This window comes from Aspergillus aculeatinus (assembly GCF_003184765.1).
Source record: "Aspergillus aculeatinus CBS 121060 unplaced genomic scaffold BO66scaffold_2, whole genome shotgun sequence".
Classification (NCBI taxonomy): domain Eukaryota; kingdom Fungi; phylum Ascomycota; class Eurotiomycetes; order Eurotiales; family Aspergillaceae; genus Aspergillus; species Aspergillus aculeatinus.
The window spans coordinates 223,347-250,047 of record NW_020291471.1 but is presented as its reverse complement, the minus strand read 5'-3'; the positions used below and the strand labels follow the sequence as shown (position 1 = coordinate 250,047).

The following is a 26,701-nucleotide window of genomic DNA, read 5'->3' as shown; positions in this document are numbered from 1 at the left end:
AAATAGAAACCGGCCTGTGAGACACCCAGCACCAGTAACCCCAATTCTCTCCTCACCACTGGTAAGCTTCTCCTTTTTCTCTCGCCCTCTCTCTTGATCCTCTACAAGGAACCTTTAATAGGGCCCGGTCTTCGTTCCTTTTTTGTCGCTGTTGTGGATAATTGACCAGTTCGTCTTTCTGTGGTCCAGGTCGTCAGCAGTGACGTGGATCGATCTAAGCGCCGTGTGAGCAGTTTATTTGTTCCTCTGATCACCCTCCGCGCCCCTGGATCGTGATCCTACCTGGCATCCCTTCGCCATTTCCTTTTCAAAATCAACGCTACTTCGGAACTTCTGCACACCAACGTGCGTGCGTCTTCCTTTTCCGGTTTGATTGCAGGCACGCGCTGTACCCCGCTCCCGATCTTCGACGGTTCCCCGACAACGGCCACTCGTCCAGCGCATACACCCTGGCATGCGGATTTGTTGTAATTAGGCTCCAACTGCGCTCCAACCCAGCTTCTTCTGGTAAGCGCTATGCCATGTGTTTGTTGCTTGAATGTGTGATGGGCCCTAGGCGTTATCTCGTGGGCGATCCGCTGCTTGTCTGCATGTGACGAACCACGCCCACCATCACTGCGATGCTTAGGGGCTGTTGGCCTGCCACAGTCCTCCTCCTCATCGTTGGGCTGGCAAGTCGGCGATGAGTTGGACTATCACTTGGCGCGGGGTTCATCACACAAAACGCCTGCTTTGGTCGGCATGAACTGACCTTTGCTTAGAATTCCTATCATAACTGTCACCATGGTGCAACAAATGCCTCCTCAAGGAGGATCACGCAAGATCTCCTTCAATGTCTCAGATCAATATGAAATTCAAGATGTCATCGGAGAGGGCGCCTATGGTGTTGTCTGGTGAGTTTCGTCAGATGAACCGAGCGCCGTAGCCGACAACTAATTGGCCTCAGCTCCGCGATCCACAAGCCTTCCGGACAGAAGGTCGCCATCAAGAAGATCACACCATTCGACCATTCCATGTTCTGTCTGCGAACCCTACGTGAGATGAAGCTGTTGCGGTATTTCAACCACGAGAACATTATCTCTATCTTGGATATCCAGCGGCCTCGGAATTATGAGAGCTTCAACGAGGTGTACCTGATCCAGGTAAATTTAGAAGTCATGCAACATGGAAACCCAGCGACTGATCGAACCAGGAATTGATGGAGACAGACATGCACCGCGTCATCCGTACTCAGGACCTTTCCGACGACCATTGCCAATACTTCATTTACCAGACCTTGCGCGCGCTGAAAGCCATGCACTCGGCGAACGTTCTGCACCGTGATCTCAAACCATCCAATCTTCTTCTTAATGCCAACTGCGACCTGAAAGTCTGTGACTTCGGCTTGGCTCGGTCTGCTGCATCGACAGATGACAACTCGGGTTTCATGACGGAATATGTGGCTACACGGTGGTATCGTGCGCCGGAGATCATGTTGACGTTCAAGGAGTACACGAAGGCGATTGATGTGTGGAGTGTGGGCTGTATCCTGGCTGAAATGCTGAGCGGGAAGCCCCTGTTCCCTGGAAAGGACTGTGAGTACCACAATACCGGCGCGGCAATTGACAGGCCATTCTGACAACAGATAGACCACCACCAGTTGACCCTTATCCTTGACGTCCTCGGAACGCCGACCATGGAAGACTACTATGGTATCAAGTCCCGACGGGCTCGCGAATACATCCGATCTCTCCCATTCAAGAAGAAGATTCCCTTCCGCGCCATGTTCCCCAAGAGCAACGACCTCGCCCTGGATCTGCTGGAAAAGCTCCTCGCCTTCAACCCGGCCAAGCGAATCACAGTGGAGGAGGCGCTGCGCCATCCATACCTGGAGCCGTATCATGACCCGGAGGATGAGCCCACCGCACCGCCGATTCCGGAGGGATTCTTTGATTTCGATAAGAACAAGGATGCGTTGAGCAAGGAGCAATTGAAGCGTAAGTTGAGAGACTTCGTCTTATGTGGAGCTCTACTAACCTAGTGCACAGTCCTGATATATGAGGAGATCATGCGGTAAAGAAATGACGAGCATATGAATGCGGCTAAGATACCATAGTACGGGGGAACTAAACAAGGCAGTGCCTGTTTGTTCAGGTTCAGTGGGGTTTCATTCGAGCACATAATAACATGGAAGGATAGAAAGAAAAGGATAGGGACAATGCTCGCGCGTTCCACCCTGAGTGATATGCTGCCATTATGGGAAGGGAATATGGATGGAGTTGATGTGATGATTCGGGCATTTAAGCTTGTTTGATATAATGCGAGCAGAGTAGCCTTGACAAGCAGACCAGTACATAAGATGAACTTTTTCCAAGAACGTCTTTGGGTATATATGCGGTGCAGAATTACCTGAGGCACTCCACTTACTTCCTAACTGTACATAAACAGCGACCTCAGCTTTCAGTTATTGGACTATTTCTTCCCCGCCCTATACTCCTCCATAAATTTCTGGATCCCCCTCCCGACCCCCTCGGGACTAGGCTTCTCCGCACAGACATCGGGTTCAAACCCGACACGATTCCTGAGATAATCCCTGGTCGTCGGACCAATGGTCGCGACAAAGAACTTTCTGTTGTAATCCTTTGGACCTAAATCCCCTTCCTCCTTTTGTGATTCCAACCCACCGCCCAGAACCGCTGACGACGACGACGATGACGAAGAAGCATCCACCGTCTCCAAAACCCTGACCATAGCCTCACACCCCGTCGGCGAAAACACCACCGTCCAGACCACTTTCTCGTCGTCTTCGTCCTGCTGTTTGCGCTGGAACGCATCCCGCTCCGCGCGAATCCGCGCCCCAAACGCCTCCTCAAACCCGGCCATCACCCCGGTCTCGTAGACCACCAGCTCCTCCACGGGGATGCGGGCGTCGGGCCGCCGCGCCGGGTCCATCAGGGTCGTGGGGATGATGTCGCGGCGCTGTTCGCCGACGAGGAAGAGGAGGGGTTTTATTGTTGGGGTTGGGTTTGGGGGATTTGGGGGTGTGGTGTTCGCATCTGGGTTGCCCGTGGTGTTGCCTGTGGTGTTGCCCATGGTGTACGTCGGATAATGCGAGAGGATGAAGTGCGCGAGGAGCTCGCCGGTGCCCGTGTCCTGGCCGTGGAGGGTGGCGTTGGGGAGGTAGGTGGTTGTCAGGGCGGAGAGGGAGCGGTGGGTTGCGGGGCCGACGGTGTAGAGGGGGAGGGTGAGGGGGGTTAGACTTCGGTCTGGGTCTGTGTCGAGTGGGTAGTGGTATGTTAGCGTTGAGTTGTGGATTAGGTTGGGGTTAGGTGAGGTGTGGTGTGGTGTTTGGGGATAGGGAGGGAGGTGCAGGGCTGGGAAGGTAGGATGTAGAGGTAGGTGGTGACGGTGGTGGTGGTGATGGGCCAGACATACCATCGATGCCCTCGAGGACGTGGGCGAACCCCTCCACCGCCCGCTGACTTGTGAAGATGATGCCGCCGTATTTCTGGTTCGGATGGCCCGCGCGAAAGCCCCCCGAGACGAGCAGGTCGTGGACGCGTTGGAGGTTGGTCGTGTGGAAGTGGTGCTCCAGCACGGGGATGAAGGCGGGGTTGTAGTTTTGGCTCGTGAAGAAGTCGTCGTAGCCGTCGTGCGGGGTGGAGCGGGTTTTGAGGAGGAGGATTGGGGTGCGAGGGTCTTGCTCGGCCATTGTTCTTGGGTTTCTTGCTGGTCTGTTTCTGGGTGAGTGAGGTGCAATTGGAGAGAATGGCAGGTTCTAATGGATGGAGGAGTGCGGAGTGCGGAGCGGAGCGGAGCTGAGCTGAGCTTGCGCCCCCGGCCGAGGTTCCCTAATCCTCATACTATTACTGGTACCACCAGTATTTCATACTAATGCATGTGTAGTAGTGTTGGTTCTCGTGGGTTCGTAGGCGTGTATAACGAATGTTGAATTAATAGACACTTCTTAAAAGACTTGAAGCAGCTACACAAGGAAATCAATGGGTCTAGCATGGTATGTACACTAAAGAAACAGACTACTGGTCGTCGAGAACGTGCAGGTACTTCTTCTCCTCCTGTCTCTCCCGCTCCGTCGCGGGAGGCAGATCGTAGTAGGAGGAGCTACGGTATCCAAGCTGCGACAATTAGCCGGTGGTCCACACACCTCACGAAAGAACAAACTTACCAAGTAGTGGAAGGTCAGGTTGCTGATCTCAGCAGGCTCGATTCCAAGATCCTTGAAGGTCTTGGCGTTGGGGTCGATCACCTGGTCGATGAACTCGCGCTCAACCTCGTCGGCTGAGCCGATGGGCCACCAGAGATACTTGTTGAGGTAGTGGGCGAGGGGCTTCATGATGGCCTTGGGCACGTTCACGTGGCGGCGGTGCTTGACAATTTCCTTGTCCACCAGCTCCGCGATCTCGGCGGTCGAGTAGTTCTTGGGGCCGTAGAGCTCGAACGTCTGACCGACGGTGCTGTCATCGTGCAGCATAGCCTCGAGGGCAGCGCCGACATCAATGGCCTGTGCGAATTGTCAGCGCGGCTCAAATCATGACTTGCTCAAAGCAACTTACGTGCACGGGCCAGTAGCGCTCCTGCATGTGGTTGGAAGTGAAGACGTTGGTCGCACGAGCGAGCTTGTGAAGGAGGTTGTCCTCGAAACCGAACATGGGCGCGGGGCGGACGATGGTGGTCTCAGGGTAGATAGAGCGAGCAATCTCCTCACCCCAGGCCTGCAGCAGTTAGCACCTATTCGCCAGCGGGAAATACACCCAACAAACGAACCTTGGTAGCGAAGAACTCGGAGGGAGAGTCCCGGTTAGCGTTGTAGGAAGAGACGTGAATGAAGCGATCAACATCGTACTTGGCAACAGCCTCGACAATGCGCTCCGTTCCATCGACGTGAACGTCGTTGTAAGTGAAGTTCCTGTGTGGAGATTAGTATGGCGCATTCAAGATAGACTTATGATACTAACTTGGTAGGATATTGGCGACCAACAAGGTTGTAGACAACATCAGAATGGCGCACAGCCTCCTCAATGGACTGAGTGTTGCGCAGATCGTATTCCTGCCGGACCGCCGAGTTAGAGACTCGATTACCATGCTCGAAACGAAGGTGTCATACGATGAAAGTAATCCGACCGAGATCACCAGTGACCTTCAAGTGTCTCTTCGTCATCTCCTCACGGTAGGGGACAACAACGCTGCATCCCTGACGAGCTATCTCGGCGTCAGTCTCTAGCTCTTCCGAATCGACCATGGGCCCAACCTACCGAGCTTGTTGACAATGTAACGACCGAGGAAACCAGTAGCACCGAAGACAGTGGCGGTGTGACCTAGATGATATGAGCTTTCTGGCGCCGACGCGAGCGGATAATGAAACGAGCAGAGGGCGAAGTACCTCCCAGAGACGACCTGCGGCAGGCAAAAGTTAGCATCATCCCACGACCATGACCCCGGTACATGCGCTCTTACCGTCCACCTTGGACCTTCAAGATCGGCTTTCCAGTCCGAGTAATGGCAACATCCTGGAGGTTGCGGCGCTGGACCTGGAACTGAACCCTAGGGGCGGGGACGAAGGCCCTCGAGGCCATGGCGGAATTGGCGGCCCGGCAGCTCTGCATGGTCTCAGTTCTGCTTGCGAATCTGATGAGACCACCGGTATGCGTCCGGATCGGTGGTTGGCGATGGACAATGGGGTGGTAGAGGGGAGAGAGCCAAGCTCGACGTCAGAACTTGTGCTCACAGCTGGTAGATGTTGAAAGTCGCTGTCCAGAATAACCTTGGAGCGGGCACGGGACTCTGGCGCTAGTCCCTTTTCGGCCCACTCCCTGGCCGATTTGCACCTTCTTCAATTGTCAATTGTCCGATCTCCCTCCGTGTTGCCTACAATGCTCTGGAAATGACTGTCAATATGTAGGATTGTGATCCTACAGTCGCCTTACTCGAGTGCCTCGAATATTTATTCATTCGACCACCTGCCATGTTCAATCCTAACCCCGAACACTTGATCTCCTGCCGGATCGCGTCTGACTATTCGCGAAATATGATTGGTTGACTGACTTACAGCGTCATGGCGCATCTACTACGACGCAACTTAGACTACCTATTGGTCTGGTGTCGAACGTACAGTACCCAAACTGGCGAAAGCAAAGCATGCATCACACTCGGTTCATTACTCTTTGAATTGCAACTATATCACGAACATTGTTCAGCAGCGCTGTCCCCGAGCAAGGAATAGGGCTTTTGGCAGCTTCTTATGAACCTTGAACGCCATCTTATGCTCCAACACCTCGCTTTGAAAACCCAGGCCTACTCCGGCTTCTTCATAGAGCTGCTGGATCCGCTCTAGTGTGAAACCATGGCTGCCGATTGTGTGTTCGGCGTCGCCAAAGTCAAGCTTCCCGTGAGCTGAATCATGCTGCTCGTCATGGTGGTGGTGGTGATGGTGATGGCCGTGATGATCGTGGTGGCCCTCTTCTGCCAGGATCTCTAGGACCAAAAGCACACCACCTTTCTTGAGGCGCTCACTCAACCGCGCCAAGGCCAGCTCGGGATTCTCAAAGTGGTGCAGCGCCATGCTGACCACCACAAGGTCGAAATTGGTGTATTCATCTGCGGACAGTTCCTCCGATACAGACTCGGCGAGAAGATCAGCTTTGACTCCAGTCATCTTGTCTGCTAAACCCGCTTCCTTCGCATGTTTGTTGAACTCGCTGATCATGCCATCTGAAACATCCATGCCGACGATCTTGCTTACGAAGGGAGCTAGAGTCTGTGGGTTGTCAGCTTCGTTTCTTTGATATAGCTGATGCGATAGGGTTGGAAAGCTACCATGGATATAGGACCCGGTCCGCAGGCATACTCGAGCATTTTGATCTCCTTACCCCGGCCAGACTCGGTGTCGGTCCAGGTATCACTGATCCACGCACGGCGGCTAAGGACCTCTGCGCAATTCTTTTCAATGAATTCCTTGAATTCGTCATTGTAGGTACTAGCCATCTTGCTATAAATTGCATAAGTACCTTGCCTGGACATCCCAGGAGCTTGTCACTTACTCGAAGTACTGGCGATTTTTCTCGGTGAAGTCAGACATGATGATGGTATTGATTGGACAATGGTACAAAGGCAGAGGTATTAATAACTTGGGACGATTGGAAAATAACAGGAGAAAATAGATCAATTGATTGTTACAAAAGAGTCCTCTACGAAGAGAACAATATGCCCCTATTTATACCTTTTTTTCTGAGCCAAAAAAGCTTTGGGTACCCTAGTTGTAGATGGCTCAGAGGGCTGCTCGGAGAGATATCGGACACTTATTGCTACCATTCTGGGGTTCTAGTAGAGGCTCAAGTCTGGATTGGTCGATCCGAGTAGTGTTATCAACATTAACCCATACCAAGAGATGCTATACAATCCAAGAGCCAAAGTATGTTCGGGGTACAAGGACGGATAGTAGTTTCGGAAAACATTCATGCTTGATGTTTGTTACTGAAATTGATGATGATGACGATGTAGATGGGGATCGATGTCATGTGCCTCACCGCCCGAGCATCAAGGCGGATGTTCACCTCAGCTCCGCTGCGCTGCCACCTTCAGATCAGGTTCCTTCTATCTTCCCCATCTCCGATTGACGTACCCCCACCTCTCACGACCCTTGATTATTTCTTGAATTCTCTCTCCTACCCTTGTCCCACATCCCATCATCCCCCGGTTCCATCATGGAGAACCAAAGGATCACCGATTTCCTCGCCGACCAGCTCCAGCAAGCTCCCGAACAGAGCCAGGCCTTGTTCCTGACCTTCGAAGACTACTGGGAGCGCAAGCTATGGCACCAACTTACCGATTCCCTGATTGAATTCTTCCAGCTACCAGAGAGCGGCCCCCAGCGACTACCGATATTCAAGAACTTCGTCCTCAGCTTCGCCGACAGAATCAACCAGCTCAAGTTCGTCTCGCTGGGGTTGATGGCATCGACGGAGTGTGCAGGTCTGTTTCAACTGCGGCCCAGTAGCTTCCGAAGAGCTCCAAACTGACCAAGCCTGGGCGGATCGTACACAGATGACAAAGAACGCCTCTCTTTCCTCACATCGCTGGCCGACAAGGTCAACAAGCCCGACAGCCAAGATGCTTACATCTACGCCCTCGCCGACGTCGCCAACGTCAAGCAACGACTACAGGACCTGGACGGGGCACAGAAGGACCTGGAGGTCTGCCAAAAAGTGCTAGATACCTTCGACTCGGTTGAGACCGTTGTGCACGCTTCCTTCTACAAAGTCAACGCGGACTACTACCACGTAAGGGACCTCCCTCGTCATCCCGCCAGCCCTTCCACCCCGAGCATAAGCAACATTCCATGTACTAACAAAGCTTCCCCCCAAAACGACAGGCCAAACAAGAATTCGCCTCCTTCTACAAGAACGCCCTCCTCTACCTCGCGTGCATCAACCTGGAGGACCTCAGCGACGCGGAGCGGGTGTCGCGGGCCTACAACCTCAGCGTGGCGGCGCTGGTGTCGGAGACGATCTACAACTTCGGCGAGCTGCTGCTGCACCCGATCCTGGACTCGCTGAGCGCGACGCCGCACGGCTGGCTGCGCGACCTGCTGTTCGCCTTCAACCGGGGGGACCTGACCGCCTACGACGTGCTGGCCGGCAACGTCGCCAAGAACCAGCTGCTGGAGCAGCACCGCCTCTTCCTGTACCAGAAGATCTCGCTCTCCGCGCTGACGGAGATGGTCTTCCGCCGCCCGCCCCACGACCGCAACCTGACCTTCACCGCCATCTCCGCCGAGACCAAGGTCAAGCCCCAGGAGATCGAGCACCTGATCATGAAGGCCCTCTCGCTGGGCCTGCTCAGGGGCGCCATCGACCAGGTCGCCCAGGTCGCCCAGATCCACTGGGTCCAGCCCAAGGTCCTGGACATGAAGCAGATCGAGGGCATGCGCAACCGCCTCAAGGACTGGGATGCCGGCGTCAACCAGCTGGGCCACTGGATCGAGGGGGTCGGCAAGGATGTGTGGGCGGCTTGATAAAATGAGATAATTTCCAAACATTAGAACCAGATACCTTAACTTCACTACCATCACAACACCAACCATGTTATGTCCCACCACCTGTTTCTCATGCCCTCCCAATCATTTACTCTCCAACCCCCTCATAAAGTGAGAAGAGTAAATCATCTGCAGTTCATGTACGAAGTACTAGACTTTTTCCATATGTCACTTACCATATTTCAAAGCGTATGGAATGGCACCTCCCCACTTGAATCCGACACCATAACAGATATCCAGGAAAAATCCGAACCGCATAGAACTACGACGAGAGAGGGAATTCCATAGTAGCCCTAAAAAGATTTATACTATACTATACAAAGCGTTCAAGCAGACGAGCAAGTAAAGCAAAGCTACCTGTATGATGCTCTATCTACCCTTCAGAAATAAAAAGCCCTAGAACAGGGAGAACCCCAACAAAGCACACCCAGTCACCCAGGCGGGCCACCAGACACACCAGACCACCACCTGGGTCCACATGCCCCAGACGTCCCACCCGAAGGCCGCCTGCGTGAGGACCGTCTCCACGTCGACCCCGACATACCGGCACGCCCCCAGAAGGACGACGGGCGGGGACAGCACGTTCAGGAGGACGAGGCCGGCGACGGCGAGCACGGCCCGCAGGGGGCGGGAGGCGGTGCGCGGGTCGATGCGGTTGACGAAGCTGAGCGGGGTGCAGAGGAGACCGATCATGAAGGACAGGGAGAAGTTGAGGGTGGCGAGCGTGGAGAGGAAGAGGCCGAGGACGAGGAGCGAGAACGATTTGATGAGCAGGGATTGTTGCGACTGTTCCCGCGGGGTGGTCGTCAGGCCGCGGGTGAGGGAGGCTGCGAGTGCGATGGGCAGGATGGCGTTGATGGCGATGCTGGCGTAGGTTGCGGTTGGGTAGTACTTGTGGTTGCGGTTAGCATGTGAAGTCTTGTGGAGGATAAAGGGGAGCGGACGGGCACGAACCTGGTGGTTGATGTTATTGAAAATGTAGAGAGGGATGAGACCGAGGAGGTGGAGGCCGACGACAAGGGTGAGCGGCAGGGCAAGTTGTCGCTCGATGATGCTGTTTGAGTCGGTTTTGACGGCTGGTTGCTGCGCGGTATTCGCACCGGACTTCTCCGTCGAAACAGCCACTTGCTTATTCGTCTCTCCTGCGCTTACTGTTGGAAGCTTGACGGCAGTTTGCTCCGAGCCGATATAGTATCCCGTCCGTAGCCAGAGTGCAATAGCCATAATGGTGAAGTTTCCGGCAATCAGCATGGCACTGGGTAGATAGGTGCCGATGCTGACGAAGCGGTTGGTCTGCATGAGCAGGTAGAAGAAGAAGCTCTGATGGAGATGCTCCAGGAGATTGTTCAAACTGCGACAGAGACCCTCGATGGTACGGCCCAATGCCATCTCATCCTGCCAACCGTCGCCCTTGGGCTGCAGCGTGATGGCGTCAATATGGTATGGCATGAAACTGCTATGCGCACCCGTCGCGTAGCCGAAGCCCTGCTTGACCATGCCTCGCAGAATCGTCTGCAGCCGCATCTCATAGCTGTCATTGTGGTCCCACATTTCTTGCAAATTGGAACCAATACCCATTTGGCCACCAGCAATCGATACAGCCGTGTTGAACAGGTCCAGATTGGGCAACTGGCCGTTGACACCATCGTAAAGAATATGAAGTGATTCAAACCGATGATCGAAGGGATACTCAATGACCAAGCCTCCCTGCAACGCGCCGCTCTTCAATGGCAGCGGCTGCACAAATGCCGGTTGCATATCATGGTAGGCGTCAATCCACGCCTGGGTGCCCGATTTACTATCCGGTGGGAACACGAAGATGATATCCTTCGACCATAAGGACCAACCTGTAAGGCGCAAACCCGGTCAGCAAAGATGGAAACGTCTGCTGCTGCTGCTGCTGCTGCTGCTGCTGCTGCTGCTCCGCTGGACGAAGCCGGAAAATCAATCACGCACGTTTGAAGTATCCCGCCAGCGTCAGCGCAAGGCTTACGCCATTCAGATTCAGTTCGTCATCGGCAGTTCTCCAGGCCGCGACAAGCACAATGGCTTCAGTAGCGTCACCCCGCGGTGCTTGGATAATCGCGTAGACATTCTGCCCCTGATGGGTGATGCCCGATGAAGTGTACTCGTAATTCTGCGTCGCGACTTTGAGTCCTGCAGCTCGCAAGATCGACTGGACTTTATCGGAAACACTGAGTTCGAATTGAAAACCTCCATTAGCAAGACACGGCCTTTCTCAACGGAGCGGAAAGGGTTATTGGGCAGAGAAGATGAACATACGCCGGGGTGAATTCGTCGTTTCTGCTGTCTTGCTCACTCGGCGTCTGGCGCTCCAGGATCGCCTCTAGCTCCTTCTTGTATCCCCGGAAGATGTGCTGTTCACTGCCGGAGAAATATGCGTGGACCTGACCAGGTAAGAGCGCGTTTTCGGAGATGTACGTTTGGCGGGAGTAATCGTTGAGGGGAAGGAGGAGCAGCCAGACGACGCCTGCAACGATGCAGAGGAAGGAGAGAATATGCGGCAGGTGGACGAAGAGGAAATGGGGATTGCTCCGCAGTTTGCGGATTGCGGCTGCCATGGTTCTTGTGTCAGCATGAGTTTGAATCGATCCGAGGTGTTGTTTCGCCCGCCGTGGGCAATCCGGGGTAAACAGGGTGGTGATGGTAGCAATCGGGGATAAGCAGGGCCGATAGAGAAAGGCAAGAAGCACGCAGAAACTCTTCTCACTGGTGCCCGTAGTATTAAGCCATACTCACATTTTAGAGCCATGGAGGTTGCGACATCTAGGGACTCCATCCCATGGAAGAGTTGTTGATGCTACAGCTGAACGGGTGCGGAGCCATCAATCGGCGGCGATTTGGCCAGAGCAGCCCGCGGATTTACGTCAGCCGCTAAGTTAAGTTAACTATTGTTGATATGATTGACACCAAGCAATCGCATTAAACAATATTCACTCCTTCCATAACTAGCTTTTACACATTACATAGAAACCCACGTATAGCAGAATGTATAATATATGCACAAGAATGATAGGCTAGAGGATAACCCGTCTATTAAAGTTCTCAAGCACCCAGACGCTGCGAGGAGCCCAGATAGCTCATGGGAGTCGCCCTCTCGCCCCCGGCAGTCGTGGTCGGAAGAACACCATACCGACCAAATGTCTTCTGGTCCACCGAGACATAGTGTGGCAGTCTTCCCAGAAGGTTCAACTTCCCTTCAATCCATCTCAGAACCTTCTCAGGGGGGACGAAAACTTTCAGGTACCCGAGACCGACTAATCCAGTCCGTCAGAAAAGTGGAAACCAGAAGCAAGCAGGTGCACAAGGCAGAGTACTTACACAGATAACCCACGAAGATGGCGCAGAGATGGCCCAGGAGACTCGCATTTTGGACGAAAATCGAGACCAGGCCACAAGCAAACAAGGGGGAGGTCCACGTAGGGATCTTGTACGGCCCAAGGCTGACGGATCGTCAGTTCAGAGGTCAATGCATAATTTGCGAAATCTTTGACCTACCTGAAGTACGGGTTGGATTTGAAGGTTCTTATGGCTTCTGACCCCAAGAGCAAGAAGACCCAAACACTGAAAGATCTGTTAGACGCCCCTCGAGGACCCCTAATACCAGGCCAGAGTCACTCACCTAGCACCAAACACTTCGGTATTTCTGTGCAAGACGAATCTCTCGATCAGAATATACGCGCCCGCCGGAAAAGTCGAAAGAGCTGATGTGTAGTCACCGCAGTTAGTGTCTCTGCTGCAGCGACAAAGCCGGAGTATGGTCGGGGCTGAATTTGACTTACGGCCAAAGAACAGAGCGACTGCAGTCAATGTGCCATGCTCGGCCTCAAACCGCTCCAGCAATGGAGTGAGAGCCAGGAGATTCAGGAAGGCGTGGAAAAATCCGAAGTGGATGAATGGGTATGTATTAAGTCGATACACTGTGTTCTCATGTCAGATGTACGTTGTCCTTGTGTACTCCTTGCAAGAGTCTGGAGGCTGTTCATACTGGTGCCAATGTTGATTTCCTCTGGTATCAGCGAACCCCATTGCTTCACACTCCACACCGTCTGCAATTCGAGTAACCAGAACACGATGATCGCTAAGAGCACAAGCCGAGTGAAAAGAGGGAGGCGAAGAATGTAGGACCGGACCCTCGATGGGTTGAACGGCAGTGGCGGTAGAGCGGCCGGAGTAGCCATGATGTTGGGTATTCGAGTTGTAGATCACAAATTATTATATTAAAGTACAGAGTCGGAGCTAGACCGTGTGGCTTGAGATTTAGACACCAATGTTGTCTCTATGGGATGAGGGCCGGTCGAGACTTTTGCAGGCGTCAAGCGCACGGTCGTTCGAGGGGGCAGTGGATCGGTTCGGTAGTGGACGCTGTCTGTCAAGGAGAGACTGGTGATCCGAGCTGAGGCGGGAGTCGACGTTTGGAAAGGTGTAGCGATAGATCAAGGGTGTAAAAGATGACTGCTTTCGTCAGCCCGACACGCCACGGGGGAGGGATGAGAGGTAAACACGCGACAGGGTCGCAAGAAGCCAGCAATCAAGCCCGCACGAAGCAAAGGGGGACATACAATCGACAAATTAGCGCAATTGCCCCGCAAGTCAGGGGAAAGGAGAAGTCCACCGGCGCAGTGCTTCCTCAAGTGTGTTTGTTGGCTCTTCTCGCTCCGGGACAGTAAACGCTGACTTGTTCTCGCCGACGGCCTTTTTCCCAGCGCCAACCACCGGGGTCACGTGGAACAATCCATTCTGTCAAAGATGCTCGATCTTACTCTCAACTTACTTCGACCATTGCAGGCGTCTATAAAGAAATACAGCATAACTCAAGCCTGTCATTACTCATGTCTGTTCATTGACTAATGATGGAAATTCTAAGGGCATCCGGGCCCACATTATGTACAGTACATTTAAGCATTTACAGGTACTGGCGGAACCAGGCAATGGCCTGGCAGAAAGCCTGCTCCTTAGCCCACTTGAAGTGCTTGTTGCTAAGGTCGGCACGAACAGCGAAGCCGTGGGAGACGCCGCTGAACAGGTTGATCTGCCAGGGCTGACCAGTCTTGATCAGGGTGCCCTCGGACTCGTGACGAAGCTCGGTGGTGAAGATGGTGTCGATCTCTGTGTGAAGATGGGGTGAATTAGCAACGAATTAGGATGCGAGAGGGCTCCACTACAAGAGCATAGAAGCTTACCAGCAGCAGCAATGGAGAGAGGGCCGGTGATAGCGCCGAGCTCCTCGTGGGTAACGAAAGAGGGGTGGGCATTGAAGCCAACATCGACCTTGCCCTCCTTCATGAAGCGGCAGACGTACTAATGCACATTATACTGTTAGCATGTCTACAATGTACAGCGACTGGCTCATCACTGAAGTGAGGGCTCACCTTGGCACCGAAGCAGTAGCCGACAGCAGCAAGTCTCTTGACGCCCAAGTCACCCTTGACGTACTTGATGGCAGCCTCGACGATAGGGTCAACGTTGGCAGGCTGGTGGTTAGGGAACCAAGCGCCAATGTCGAATTTTCCGGCCTCCATCTCGGCGACGGGGATGGCGTCGCCGTTGAACAGGTCGGGGATCACGCAAAGGTAGCCATTGGCAGCGTACTCATCAGCGAGCAGCTTGGCGTTGTTGAAGAGACCGAAAACGTCACTCAGGAAGAGAACAGCCTTCTCGGGGGTCTTGTTGTCCTTGGGGTAGGTGATGTAGTAGTCAACTGCAGCATAGACCCTGTCAGTGGGATCATTCTCTGCACACAAGAGCCTGGTAAAGACAACCTACCGCCATTGACATTCTTGACCTCACCAACGGGGGTGCCTTCGTGCTTGAAGCCCTGGGCACAGCAAGCTCCGGGAGGGTTGGACGCCATTGTGATGTGTAAAGGTTGAGGGGGGGAAGAAGGGTGGATGCTCTGAAAGAGATACTAAGATATGAAAAATGGTTGGATATCAGGAAAGCCAAAGGGTGAGATACGGCTGGATATATACCCTGAATTTGCCCCGAATTGGAGTAATTTGCGCATGCAGTGGCTTCGAGATTCCCCTCTATTGCCCCCCCACCTGTTGCCCCTCCTAGGGAAAGGTTCCCACGGTTATATTAGGCAAGCCGCCGAATGGCGTGGCCCTTACTAATCCTCGAATTCACCTGACATCATGGATCGACTCTAGAATCTCCGTCGCAAAGCAGCATATTGCAGTCTGTTCTCTTCGAATTTCGACATTTCGTGTGATGCAGCAACTGACTATAACATCAAACATGTTTCTCTGTTTGTGAAACCATTCATATGTGAGAGAATTGAGACAGTGATAATTCAACCGGCCACTTGCCAAATTGCCGAGGCGGCAAGTTCCTCGTGCCGATGTTGGGCCAACCGTCGCCATTCTCTTTTTCTTTTCCTGCCCACTCTTTTTCTTTTGGCTAAGCTTTGGTAGGCTTCGGACTTATCGGCTTAGCCCCGGGATTAGCATCTGTACAGCTACTCTGTATAACTACAATTGCCCGGCAGCAGGGCAAGTCTCAAACATGTTTATGAAAATACTTCACATATCTCGTCACCGAGTCAAACTCAAAACAAGTCGGGACCAATTCTGCACATTGTACTAAATGTTCATATATTAAGCCTTGATTGTCAGGTATCAACTTGCTAACTAAATGGCCATCATATCCTCCTCATTATTGCCTGAAAGGTTCAAGCAGATCATTCATTCGTGGTAATCACATTAAGACAAGATTCATCGCAAAAAGGCCGTGGTAAACGGGGTCATGTTCATCGTCAGAGCTCGAATCCTGCGCTCCAACACCAGGCCGAAGGATAACCGATATCCGTGGGGGGTATAATGCTGTAGAAAGCAAATCTTTTTTTTGTGTGTGGTTCTTTCTCGTGCATCCTCATCCGTAGAGTGCTCCTGAGGTGTCCTTGGAGAGCGTCTCAGCAAACACAGGATACACGACGTAGATAATATTTTCACTCAGGCGGGGAACTGATAAGGTGGCAGCTGGGGACGGGATTCCCGCTTCACCGCCCAGGCTTTGAGGGCGATCGAGAGGATCTCGAAGGCCATAACAAAGGCGGTCAAGCCCATGGTGACAGTGAACACAAACATCGCATCGAGGTCGTAGTATTCCATGGCCTGAATCACGCTGCGTGTCTGCACAAAAGTTAGCTAATTGATTCCTAGCTTTTAGGCATTGTCGCCAGCGAACAACTTACACTAAGCATGAAAACCAAGCCACCAGAAATGAGGCAGAAGGAAGCCACGATCTCAGTTGGCGGACGAGCAGGCAGGTAGGAGGTAGGTGGCTTCAGGTACATCAGGAGATAAGTCACACCCCGAGCAAGCGCAAATCCGACGAGAAGGTTGCCCCACTGCTTGTGCACCATTGTTGATACCATGCTGTCTTGGTGGTGAGAACCCATCATCATGCCCAGAAGAAGGATAATCAATGCAGGCATAGGGTTGAGGGAAACGCCCTGAGTGTCAGGAAGCTGCCAAGCAGTATCGCTGGAGGCGTGAGCGTTCATGTGGGATGGATATTGCAAGACAGTGCTGTTCAACCAGCTCTTGACGCGTTTCGACTCGAAAAGCATGCCACACAGTCCACCACCGAAGAACATGATGGAGATCGAGACATGCTCAAAGTCGGTCGCAGTCCACTTGCCGCCCCAACCTGTGAGATGCTCCAGAAACATGTTACTCGCACCATAGAGGAATATCACGAACGACTCAGTGAACTCTCCAGTGGGGACTTTGGCCTTCCATTTACCAACAATAGCGCTGGACGGTTTCACATTCCAGGCCCAGCCGAGATCTGCCCAACAGCCAAGCATTCGTCCTAGTGTCAACAGACCGTACCACACGAAGATTCCACCCTTGATGAAGTGCGCAAGACCGTTGAAAACTTCCTTGCCGCGCTGTGTCACACGTCAGCGAGAGCTGTTCATACAATTATCGAAGCGATGATCATACCATAATACCGCCGTAAGTCACAAAGCCAGTCACAAGAGCGACAAAGCCGAAAGGCAGGATGATCCTGTCGATGATCTTATAGATGACCGAAAGGACGCGGAGCACACGGTTAGACACCATACCCGGCACACGGCTGGCCAGAAAGCGGTCAATAATGGGGATGCGCATGGGTCTGTGTGACTGAGGGGGGTTGTCAGGGACAGGGTCCTCGGGTTTTTCGAAGCCGTCGTACTCGTCCGATGCGGACGCACACGATGGCGACTCTGGACAGTGGATCGAGGATGAATTTCTCTCAGTTCCCTGCCCGCTATCTCTCGACCAACGATATGAGTGACGAGGGCCAGTAGGGAAGGTGTCGTGGCTATCGGCCATTTCATCGGTCGACACAGGAAGGAAAGCTGCGCGTTCATAGGAGCTGTCTTCCGTCTCCCCTCGTCCGGCATAAGCGAAGATCAGCGACATAATCACTTGAGCGCTGATAACCCAGGTCGCGATCCAGCCAATCTTGTGATGGGCGTTGTTTTCGTACAGATCCGGGGTCTGGCTGTTGTAGATTATTCCGACAAGCATTCCAACCGCATTTAACACCAGGAAGAGGAATTGCGACGGCAAGGCAAAGCGGGATCGTCCGACACTGAGCATGACCGCTGCAAACTCTTTGTTAGCCTCGCGTGCGCCTGGCTTGCGAGATGGAGATCTGAATTGGAAGCAGGAGAAGAACTTACCGATTGGGAGGATGAAGCACCAGGCAGCTACCATTAGACCGATGTGCGCCATGATGGCGCCGCTATGCTTGCCATAGGCAAAATAACTCATAGGCGAGTCGTCCGTCGACTCTGTGTTTTCCTTTGGTTGCGAATCGTGGCTGGACATGTCCATGCCGCTGTCCATGTGCATTCCCTCATCATCTCCATGCGGAATAGCATTCGCAACTGAGATTAGTAAGAAGGACGCCGCGAGCGCGGCACGGGAAGCTCGCTGCCACATGAGCGCAAGCTTAAATCTGGTTTGCGACAAGAACGAAATGCGACAAAGGGGAGATTATGGAGCGCAAGTGCTACGAGCCTGCTTGGGCACCCGACAACGGTTTCCTAGACTGAGGAGACGGCACCTCCAGAATGAGGAAGAGAGTCGTCAGCTGAGGTAGTAGGGTTGCTGTGTATGCAAAAGACCGACGGTCGAGTGCGGTGCGGTGGGAGAGCGGACTGGAAGTATAAGAACCAAGAGCTCAAGGGAACCCCAACTGGTGGCTTATGGATGATCCAAGGACTGAAGGGAGAAGAAAATAGAGAGCTGGGAAGCAAGAGGGTTGCGCCAGACTTTTTAATCAGGTCATTACACATCATTACCGACATTCACGCTGTGTTCAAGTTGCTGGTTGGGTCTTGGGTCTTCGTTCGTCTTCCTTTTCGGAGCTGGCGGGGATAGCCATGCAACAAATCCGAAAGGCCGTGGAAACAACAGCCTCGCTCGAGCACCGGGTACCGGAAGGAGTGGAGCAGAAGGTCACTGATGAGGATTAGTCTACTGGGAGCTCTGCAGTGGAGTGGGCTAGGTTACCTAGTACTAGTACGTAGGGGTCACTCGGTGCTTTTTTCTTCTTCTTATTTTTCCATAAACTAATTAACCCATCAGCTTTTGAGTAAGTACGAGGAAGTACCTCATTGGATAAATAGCTATAGATTCATCCAGAAACACTTGGTCTACCAATGGTCCAGTTCACTACTACAGGTGTGTCTTCATTGTTCTTATTCAGTGCTTCCCGCTCGTCATCATGAGGTGTCTCTAAGTACGGTAGAATTAGTGAGCATTATTTTTTGTTGGCACTAAGTGACTAGATGATCGCTGGAACGATCATTAGTTCCATTTCTGGAACCTTAATTTTCTCTTTTTTCCATTCTTTTCTCACTTTCCTCTTTTCTTTTTTTTTTTTTTTTTTTTCTCTTTCCCTTCCAGACTTGCCGAGTTTTCCATCTTGATCAACTGGCAATGTTATAGTACGCGCCTGGTAACTTGTCCTTCGCTAAGCTCCTCTCTGTGCTCAGCATCATTGCTCCTGACTCATGATGAGCACTAATGAGTAAGACTTGATCTTAGTTAAACCAAATACGCTGGCACATGATAAGTCAGATTTAGGGTGATACTTCCAATCGAAAAGGCATCATTGGATCATTTAGGGAGAGACAAAATCTAACAAAGGTTTTGGGGAGTGCTTCGGCTCTCGGAAGGCCGGAGCAGCTGGGAGAAGGAGCGAGTTCTGGGCATTGAAGTCATGCCGGGCTGACGGTGCCGTGGAAAATGACCTCATTCCAAGGTACCGAACTGTTAGCGCCGGGTCTAGAGCGGACTCTCTTTAACCCTTTCTGGCCGAGCTTATTGTTCATGTGCCTTGAACTAAGTTACTCAATCTAGCTCATTCTTACTCATGGTGTTAAGCTGTCGGCGACTGGGCGACTGAACGACTCTGTTGCCTATACACTTTATTGGGATTCTCGACTGCTGTTCCATATGATCTGGCTCTGCCTCATATAGACAGACCATATTGATACAGTTGTCTTGGCAGGAGATTATGGATTGAATTGCGAGCAAGAACCCTCCTTTTTCACTCTCCGAGGACGAAGGCATGCTGGTCTCTATAATCCAACCTTCACATCCCGAGAACCATTTACTTCTCAAGTGTGTTCAGTTCATGTGACTGTTCATTCCAGGCGACTTGTGCTCCAAAGTTGCTGACCATCCCCGCATTCTAATGTATTGGCGGCAACCCATGAAATCTGAAAGACACCGGTCTCTCCCAACTTGGAATGTTCCGATACGACATGATCTCGATAGTCTCTAGCCGCGTGGGAGCCTCTAGCCGCGTGGGAAGACTGACTCCTGTCTAACATGTTCTGTTAGAGTGAGCCCATATTCTCACACGCTACTTATCCGGCCCAATAAAAACAAGTTTCTATCCTGACAGCTAGCTATTCACACGAGTGGGGAACAGCGATACGACTTCGAACGATAGCCACCTATCTCTCCTATAGCTGATACAATGCCGGTATCGAATCAGATCGCGGAGTAGGTCTTAAGCAGCGAAGTCATCCAACGCTCCCCTTGCATGATACTACTTTTGCGTGGTGGAGTCACGGGAGCTAAAGGCAGTGTAGCAAGGCTCCAGGCTGCTTCATAACTACCTTAGGTACTGTCTACCATAAATGTATACACTGCTGGATTCGAAGCCGCACCCGGAGAGATAGGTGCGCAAGTCCAATCCTAAACTGCTTACGAGCTATGAAAGGCATCTGAGAAGCTCCTGTGTACTCCAAGCATGGACACGCATTGTTTAATAGACATTGTCCAAGTCTCCGTGTTTGTTAATTGTCGGAGATTGGCTAAGGTGAAGTATACCTTGATTGTTGACAAGTCAAGTAAGTCCCTTAATTTCGATCTCTATGGTCTGATCGTCGACAATTTAGGTACTATGTACATCCTGGTGTAGCGTGACATCTTTATGCAGCTTCTCACACTTTAAAAGACAATTTTGTCTTAGAGTGAGGGGAGAGGTAGAGGTATAGTACCTGCCGTGAACAATCACACAGTGCATGGATGTGCTGGCGTGAAGAGCTGATACGTGAGCCTTTAGCGACGATCTTCAACCATGCAGGCAAGCCAACGACTCAGTACCTCTGATGCCTGAACTTTACGACTCAAGGATAGGTGAACTGTTGACTCTACGTCTAAATTTAAGTGATAGACAGTAGACTCCAATGATTCCAGTCAGACTCTAGAGCCTATGCGGCCTCGTATTGTGAGGGAGCTGGCAGTTCTGTTGTTCATTGTTGCATTAATAATACTTCATGTACTCAGTACTTGTGTTGGACGGGTCGACCGCCAACAAGCGTCGATCTCTTTATCTGCGTATAGTGAGTGATCCCTCGGAAACAGACCCCACCCTGCGGGGCTCTCGCACGTTGGGCGCCCAGCCCTGTTCGCGTCTGTGTGCCGTCTGGTCTGTCTGGTCTGTCTGGTCTGTCTGGTCTTTGTTCCTCTTGCTCGCTCTCTCTCGTCTGACAACCCAACTGGCGATCGTGGCTTGGCGTCACCTTTTAGCACGGACTTAAGGAAGCACCTGCATCCGCGCTCTTCCGCCAGAGCGCCAGAGCGCCTTCTTGCGGGTAGTCTGGAAGGGAGGCTGGCTTGACCGCCTTGAGATCGACGGAGCCCGTCGAGGAGCTGTCATCTTGTGAACAGCCCTGCCGTTGATACATAATGAGCTCATTGCAGCTATTTCGCAGGTGGGTAGGGCTGGGAAAACCACCGCGCAGTGGAGAGTGATTTGGAACAACCACGCCGAGTCCCAGCTGGTTAAGCAAGATCGGTAACATGCAGGCAGGGCTGGAAAGACCGGAAGAAGAAAAAAGAAGGTGAAAAAAAATGATGTTATTCAAAAGCCGGGCGAACCAAGCTGCCAAAAGACTAGACTAAACCAAGCTATGGGAAACCGACACGGACCAGTCCCCTAAGCAAGCACAACAACCCACCAAACGACACGCACCGGTTCCTCTTGGAGACACGCCCACCGCTCTGCAAACCAGCAACTCGCATGACCTGGTGGAATTTCCCGTCTCGTTTCTTTTGACTTCTCAAGAATAATAATATTTAATACCTAATTGTGTGCCGTTCCCACTTGATGCCGAGTCGCCGAGATTCCTCTGCACGCGCTTACCTATGCGCATCGTATGACTCATTGAAATACGCCTGGAACTCGGATCGGATATCATCTGCAGGTTGCTGGAAGATGCTTTGACGTCATCGAGCGGTGACTATGGCAGCATCATACGAGCTGATTCCTCGCATATTGACCTGCTCCTGGGAGATGGGACTTTGATATCGCTACCTGCATGGCATCCAGTATTGATGTGGCCTCTTTGTTTGTTGAGCTTTGTTGAGCTTGAGCCTAGAGGGCAATCCCCGCAATATGCCGGGCATCAGAGCAGCAATCATTACCGTCTTGGACCATCCGTGCTGCCAGCCTCATGAGGACCCGCCCGCTACGACCATCCCCGATAAGATTCATGCATCTTTAGTGCAGTGCACAGAGTCGTGTGCACAAATCTCGAGTCCCTTCGCTAGGGTCTACCTGTACGGATTACGTCGAGGACAGCTGACAGCCAACAAACTCATTTCTGGATGATGTTATTTAGCACCACCGGGTGAATGCATAAGAGTGCGTTCATTGCTGCCTACCATCGTCCCCGAAGCACTGCCGCCCTCAACTGTGTGCTATACAGTAGATACCCTACTCGGGTGTAGGGTTCAAGTATGCCAGGATTCAGTCGATTTCCAACCATTACAAGTGGGACCGACCGACTTTCCCATACACCATCCAATCAAGTCCCCGATAGATCCTTTTTGGGGCTCTCATCACGACGGGAATCTTCTTTCCCCTTCATGCGGACGGGGCGTATTATTAATACAAGTCGAGTTTGATTGGAAAGGAAAAGATTTTTTTTCTCTCCTCCTTGAGAATTCAGATACAACCAATGGAGTAAGCAAAACACGAACGGGGTCAGTCCGAAGACACGCCCTTGGAGAATTAACGTGAATTAGTATCTTGTTGAGAAGGAGGATTTTCTTTGCTTATGGGGCTGATCGAAGCTGGGTCTTTCCCGCCATTATCATTATCAGCACATGGACGATCTGGACATCTATGATCTCTAGGATATTTGGTTTCTGAGCATTTTTCTATGCTTGAGAATTGCAAGCCAGAAATGATCTGGCTTTCTAACAAAACCGAAACAATAAACAATAAACAATAATAAAGTCAACATGCCGTGATGTTCCCATTCAACTCTGCCTTGGACAACAGAAGTCAAGCACTCCACCCGTACTTCCCGAACCCTTCCCTTAAAGAGGTAGGATGCAACGAGGGGAGCGGGAGAACAAAACCAGCCAGAAACTACTAAAGTCGGCAATTCGGCATCGATCCAAACAACCACGACGTTGAATGGATAGACCAAAATGCTTTACCTTGGATTTGAAGAAGAAAACGACATGGGCCAGGCGGGTAAATCTCCGAAAGCCGCCGTTACAGCTACACTTCAATACGGTCAAATCCCCGAACCCTCCCCCTCTCCCCAATCTAAACCCCGATGCAGAATTGGCAATTGGTATTATTGCATCCCGCTAGCATGGCATGGCGGGAAAGCGCGGCGGCTGCGGAAAGGCGCGAAAATCGGACCTGCTGGCCCTGGATTCTGGCCTTGAAGTCTTGTCACTTACAATACCTCAATGGCAGCTGACCTTGGAGAACGGCAATCGCTTTTTTTTTTTTCAAGGCCCATTTTGGACGAAGCTAGCGGGTGGTCCCGTCCGCAAGTGGTCTCCGGCGAAGCGAGCAGAGCAGGTCAGTCTATGTCGGGTTTATCTCGGATCAAAAGGACGATGCTTCTAATCTTTTACTCCTTTTGGTCATGCTACACAATGCGTAACGGATATACGGGATTAGACGGTGGTTTCTATGCATTTGGCCATGCTATTGAAGGTTTGGTCCAGTTGTCGGAGTCTTGGACTCGAAGTCTGGAGGATCAATAACCTGAGGATCCATGCCGATCTTCGTATACTGCAGTGCAGACGGACTATCTTTTGGTGGACAATCTTGATAACCACCCACTGGTCGCTTTGCAGCCAATACAATTATTGCGAGGTATAACTAGAACCCTTGGAGATGCACCCCGTGACTGGGGCAACCGATAGCCTTTCCTTGAAGGGCTTCATATTGCTGTGTGGAGGGGTTTAGGTATCTGGGGTGTGAAGAACTAGTCTAACAAGCACCCCGATTACCACTTCGCCCACTTCTCTTGGGGAGATCAGCCTAGTTTTTCTATTAGTTCCTCAGCAAACATTCTTCTATCGTGCACGATTGGACTCTGATATGCTGATCGGCATGCACACACAGACTACGCCCGTGACTCCAGACTTACGCCATACTAGAAGCCTGCAATGGTAAGGAGGTCGGTGCCCTCAGTTGTCGCGATTGAGGAGGCCCTCCTTGTCCACGGTAGCGTGTGCGCCTTCCTAGCCTGTCCTTCCTGCCTAGGACAGGTAACATCTTCTTTTGCAAATACCTACCCCTGGAGTAGCAATATCTACTGCCTTCAATTAAAGAGTTCCATCCATTTTCAGATTCTGCATCAACTTGTTGAGACCATTCCGCCTATGATTCGGGTCACCGCTTGTCGTCGCCATCCAGTCAGCAAAAGACTTCGGGAGTATCAACATCAGAAAACAGACAAGAGAGTGTCTGTCCAGTATGAAGAGCATTATAGCTCTAGGTTGACTGAGAAACCAAGACATATTGACTCCGCGTGAACATTTGGTCTCTCTAAGGCCGTCTCATGTATACTCCTCCCCCAAAGCCAGTGACAGGAAGGATGATGATAAGCGAGGCCCGGAAAGGCGGAGGGAAACCCGCCGGCGCCGCCCTCACCGCCCGTCTCTCCATTCCCCGTCGATCAACCAGACTGTGATCATGTGATTGAGCAGCCCAAACCGGCTTAGTGGCCCGCAAGCGAGGTGGTCCGAGCCCGCCGACCGGGCAAGCGCAGGAAAGCACACAACGGAATTTCAACCCTAGCCTTTTTGTCTGAATCCCCTCAACGCCCAGCCGACGACAAATCCGCCTGCCCAAACACCCGACCTCATCCCCCAGGTTTTCTCTCGCCTCAGAAAATTCAAGATGACTCACGAGTCTGTTTGGTACAGCCGTCCCCGCCAGTAAGTGCTCCCTGTTCGACGCGATCCGTTTGAAATTGAGGGTATATTCGTGAGACTAACGGAGATTCATTGTATAGGTTCGGCAAGGGCTCCCGTGGATGGTGTGTTCAACCCCCCTGAAATCTGGAAACTGCGAAGAGAATCGATCAAAAGAGGGGGAGAATCACGCGACGAACTGGAATGCCAAAATGAAGGAACACCCAATGGACAAATGACTGATTTATGCTCGATTAAAATACAGCCGTGTCTGCTCCCACCGCGCCGGTCTCATCCGCAAGTACGGGGTATGCAACACCTGATATACTCTTAGTTGGATCAATTCGAATCTTTGGGACTTGTGAACTGATCGAGAATGCATTACAGATGAACATCTGCCGTCAGTGCTTCCGTGAGAAGGCCTCGGACATCGGTTTCTACAAGGTTGGTTTTCATCTTCACCTATACACCTTGCTCTACCATGCAACCTGCGCCCGCGATTGGAGGATACACATCATTGCTTGCGACCGTGGAAATGGACTCGACATGGTCAACACCGGAGGAAAGGGGAATCAAAACTATAAAACGACGAGAAGACAAGTTCGAAAGGGCGACGGCACACATGGATTTTCTGCACATCACACAACATGCACACACCAACCCACCCGAACAACCTTAGCTAATGCCTCACCTCCTTCAGTTCCGTTAAATTCCTTCCTTCTTCCGAATTCAATTTTCCTTTGTTCACGACGGATCTCTTTCACGTGCTCGGGCGCTCGGTACCAAAATGAAGTGATGAAATGGAGAGGAGGAATTCTTCCTTTTCTTGTTCTCTCTCTTTCGAACAACTCCAGAGAATCGCCGCGAATTCTTGAACTTCTCTACAACCCCCCTATCCGCTCGGACAATGGCTTAGGATTTGCTCTTGAAAACAAAGCAAATCTCGGACTGGGGACTCATCTGGTACTCGGGGAGGATTTTGAATTTTTTAGAGAGCGGAGAAACGAGAGAAAAACAAGAAATGAAATCTTAAAAATTGAGGGATGCTTCATCTGCTTTTCTTTTCTCGCCTGTTTTCCCAACAATGGCTTCGGACAACCTGATCGATCGTCAGGGTTGGTTTTGCGATGCAAGCGAGTCACCGCATCGGGTCTGGCTGGCATATATATGCGTGGGCTTGGTCCCATTGGGGCTGCTTCGTGCTGGACTGATCCCTATTGTGTGGATTATGGGACCCTTCTCCATCTGTCCTGCCCTGTCCTGTGGTCTTTGCGGTTCCTCCGATGTCTTGATCGTAGTGGTTAAGTTGGAAACCGGATCGCCCATCTCGTAGTGTAGCTGAATGCCCGCGGCGCCCCTGAATAATACTGTACCCATTTAGCTCTAGCCGGGCACCCACCTGACACCGTACTGTGCTATCGGATTGGAACCTCGGTAGCTCCAAAGGAACCAGTCCACAAGCCAATCACATTGACCCCAGTTTTGATGGAAGTATACATTCTTCTTCCCTTCAGGGTTCAAGTTCAAGTTTTTAAGTACTAGGTATGCTACCGAAGACCCCATATCGGGATGCAAGCCATATCCCAAAATAGCCTCCACAACGACGGAGAAAAAAACCCCCAAGGAAGACATGCAGAGGATACTTCCTTGCCCACCCTACCTCCCTACCAACCTATCTCCTTCTATCACGTATGAACCAGAGCTCAAAAAGGGTTTCTAACGAGTGCAAATAGTGCTATGGCTATGAATCATATGCTATGCCGATTTGGAAATTTCACTGCCCCCCAAACTCATTCATACAGTGTATGCGAAAGACAAAAGTAGACACGGAACTGAGTGAAAAAAAAAAGCCAAGTGGACAATACAACACGTGGGGGAATGATCTAACTCCATGGACCCGGACCCAGGTTTCATACTCCAGAAGGAATTTTGGTGCTGGAAACTGGAGTCACTTAAGAAC

The 26,701-nt window shown here is 51.8% G+C and overlaps 9 protein-coding genes across 9 annotated transcripts; 3 read left to right on the top strand and 6 right to left on the bottom strand.

The window, feature by feature from the left end:
- Positions 1-783: 783 nt before the first annotated feature.
- On the top strand, positions 784-2,056 carry BO66DRAFT_311760 (mitogen-activated protein kinase; the record flags this gene model as incomplete). The annotated part of the gene is made up of 5 exons (XM_025643336.1): positions 784-893; positions 947-1,142; positions 1,193-1,574; positions 1,629-1,976; positions 2,028-2,056. The coding sequence occupies 5 exons, from the start codon at positions 784-786 to the stop codon at positions 2,054-2,056; spliced, it is 1,065 nt and encodes a 354-aa protein (XP_025508608.1).
- Positions 2,057-2,451: 395 nt separating this feature from the next.
- BO66DRAFT_467447 (uroporphyrinogen-III synthase HEM4) lies at positions 2,452-3,739 on the bottom strand (the record flags this gene model as incomplete). Its single annotated transcript, XM_025652567.1, has 2 exons — positions 3,415-3,739; positions 2,452-3,251 (listed from the first exon to the last, which is right to left on the bottom strand). The coding sequence occupies exons 1-2, from the start codon at positions 3,689-3,691 to the stop codon at positions 2,452-2,454; spliced, it is 1,077 nt and encodes a 358-aa protein (XP_025508607.1). The 5' UTR covers positions 3,692-3,739.
- A 171-nt stretch (positions 3,740-3,910) lies between these two features.
- On the bottom strand, positions 3,911-5,721 carry BO66DRAFT_339473 (NADH-ubiquinone oxidoreductase subunit). Its single transcript, XM_025644375.1, has 9 exons — positions 5,455-5,721; positions 5,381-5,394; positions 5,253-5,315; positions 5,105-5,199; positions 4,956-5,047; positions 4,765-4,906; positions 4,554-4,712; positions 4,166-4,501; positions 3,911-4,115 (listed from the first exon to the last, which is right to left on the bottom strand). Exons 1-9 carry the CDS (start codon positions 5,601-5,603, stop codon positions 4,017-4,019), a joined length of 1,149 nt encoding a protein of 382 aa, XP_025508606.1. The 5' UTR covers positions 5,604-5,721; the 3' UTR covers positions 3,911-4,016.
- Positions 5,722-6,190: 469 nt separating this feature from the next.
- Positions 6,191-7,150, bottom strand: BO66DRAFT_416959 (class I SAM-dependent methyltransferase; the record flags this gene model as incomplete). The annotated part of the gene is made up of 3 exons (XM_025649636.1): positions 7,038-7,150; positions 6,814-6,985; positions 6,191-6,754 (listed from the first exon to the last, which is right to left on the bottom strand). The coding sequence occupies exons 1-3, from the start codon at positions 7,073-7,075 to the stop codon at positions 6,191-6,193; spliced, it is 774 nt and encodes a 257-aa protein (XP_025508605.1). The 5' UTR covers positions 7,076-7,150.
- A 451-nt stretch (positions 7,151-7,601) lies between these two features.
- Positions 7,602-9,271, top strand: BO66DRAFT_387610 (proteasome regulatory particle lid subunit RPN9). The gene is made up of 3 exons (XM_025646352.1): positions 7,602-7,968; positions 8,041-8,276; positions 8,369-9,271. Exons 1-3 carry the CDS (start codon positions 7,701-7,703, stop codon positions 9,008-9,010), a joined length of 1,146 nt encoding a protein of 381 aa, XP_025508604.1. The 5' UTR covers positions 7,602-7,700; the 3' UTR covers positions 9,011-9,271.
- Positions 9,272-9,427: 156 nt separating this feature from the next.
- BO66DRAFT_407559 (GPI-anchor transamidase subunit GAA1) lies at positions 9,428-13,233 on the bottom strand (the record flags this gene model as incomplete). Its single annotated transcript, XM_025649067.1, has 10 exons — positions 9,428-9,922; positions 9,986-10,878; positions 10,988-11,226; positions 11,315-11,606; positions 12,106-12,309; positions 12,374-12,495; positions 12,551-12,616; positions 12,675-12,756; positions 12,835-12,972; positions 13,041-13,233. The coding sequence occupies 10 exons, from the start codon at positions 13,231-13,233 to the stop codon at positions 9,428-9,430; spliced, it is 2,724 nt and encodes a 907-aa protein (XP_025508603.1).
- A 641-nt stretch (positions 13,234-13,874) lies between these two features.
- Positions 13,875-15,089, bottom strand: BO66DRAFT_387606 (dienelactone hydrolase family protein). The gene is made up of 4 exons (XM_025646351.1): positions 14,819-15,089; positions 14,425-14,753; positions 14,236-14,353; positions 13,875-14,161 (listed from the first exon to the last, which is right to left on the bottom strand). Exons 1-4 carry the CDS (start codon positions 14,904-14,906, stop codon positions 13,959-13,961), a joined length of 738 nt encoding a protein of 245 aa, XP_025508602.1. The 5' UTR covers positions 14,907-15,089; the 3' UTR covers positions 13,875-13,958.
- Positions 15,090-16,005: 916 nt separating this feature from the next.
- Positions 16,006-17,991, bottom strand: BO66DRAFT_312123 (Ytp1 family protein; the record flags this gene model as incomplete). The annotated part of the gene is made up of 4 exons (XM_025643348.1): positions 16,006-16,185; positions 16,248-16,949; positions 17,005-17,651; positions 17,730-17,991. The coding sequence occupies 4 exons, from the start codon at positions 17,989-17,991 to the stop codon at positions 16,006-16,008; spliced, it is 1,791 nt and encodes a 596-aa protein (XP_025508601.1).
- A 6,706-nt stretch (positions 17,992-24,697) lies between these two features.
- On the top strand, positions 24,698-25,612 carry BO66DRAFT_387601 (40S ribosomal protein uS14). Its single transcript, XM_025646350.1, has 5 exons — positions 24,698-24,765; positions 24,843-24,866; positions 25,007-25,049; positions 25,129-25,185; positions 25,442-25,612. Exons 1-5 carry the CDS (start codon positions 24,728-24,730, stop codon positions 25,448-25,450), a joined length of 171 nt encoding a protein of 56 aa, XP_025508600.1. The 5' UTR covers positions 24,698-24,727; the 3' UTR covers positions 25,451-25,612.
- The last annotated feature ends 1,089 nt before the right edge of the window (positions 25,613-26,701 follow it).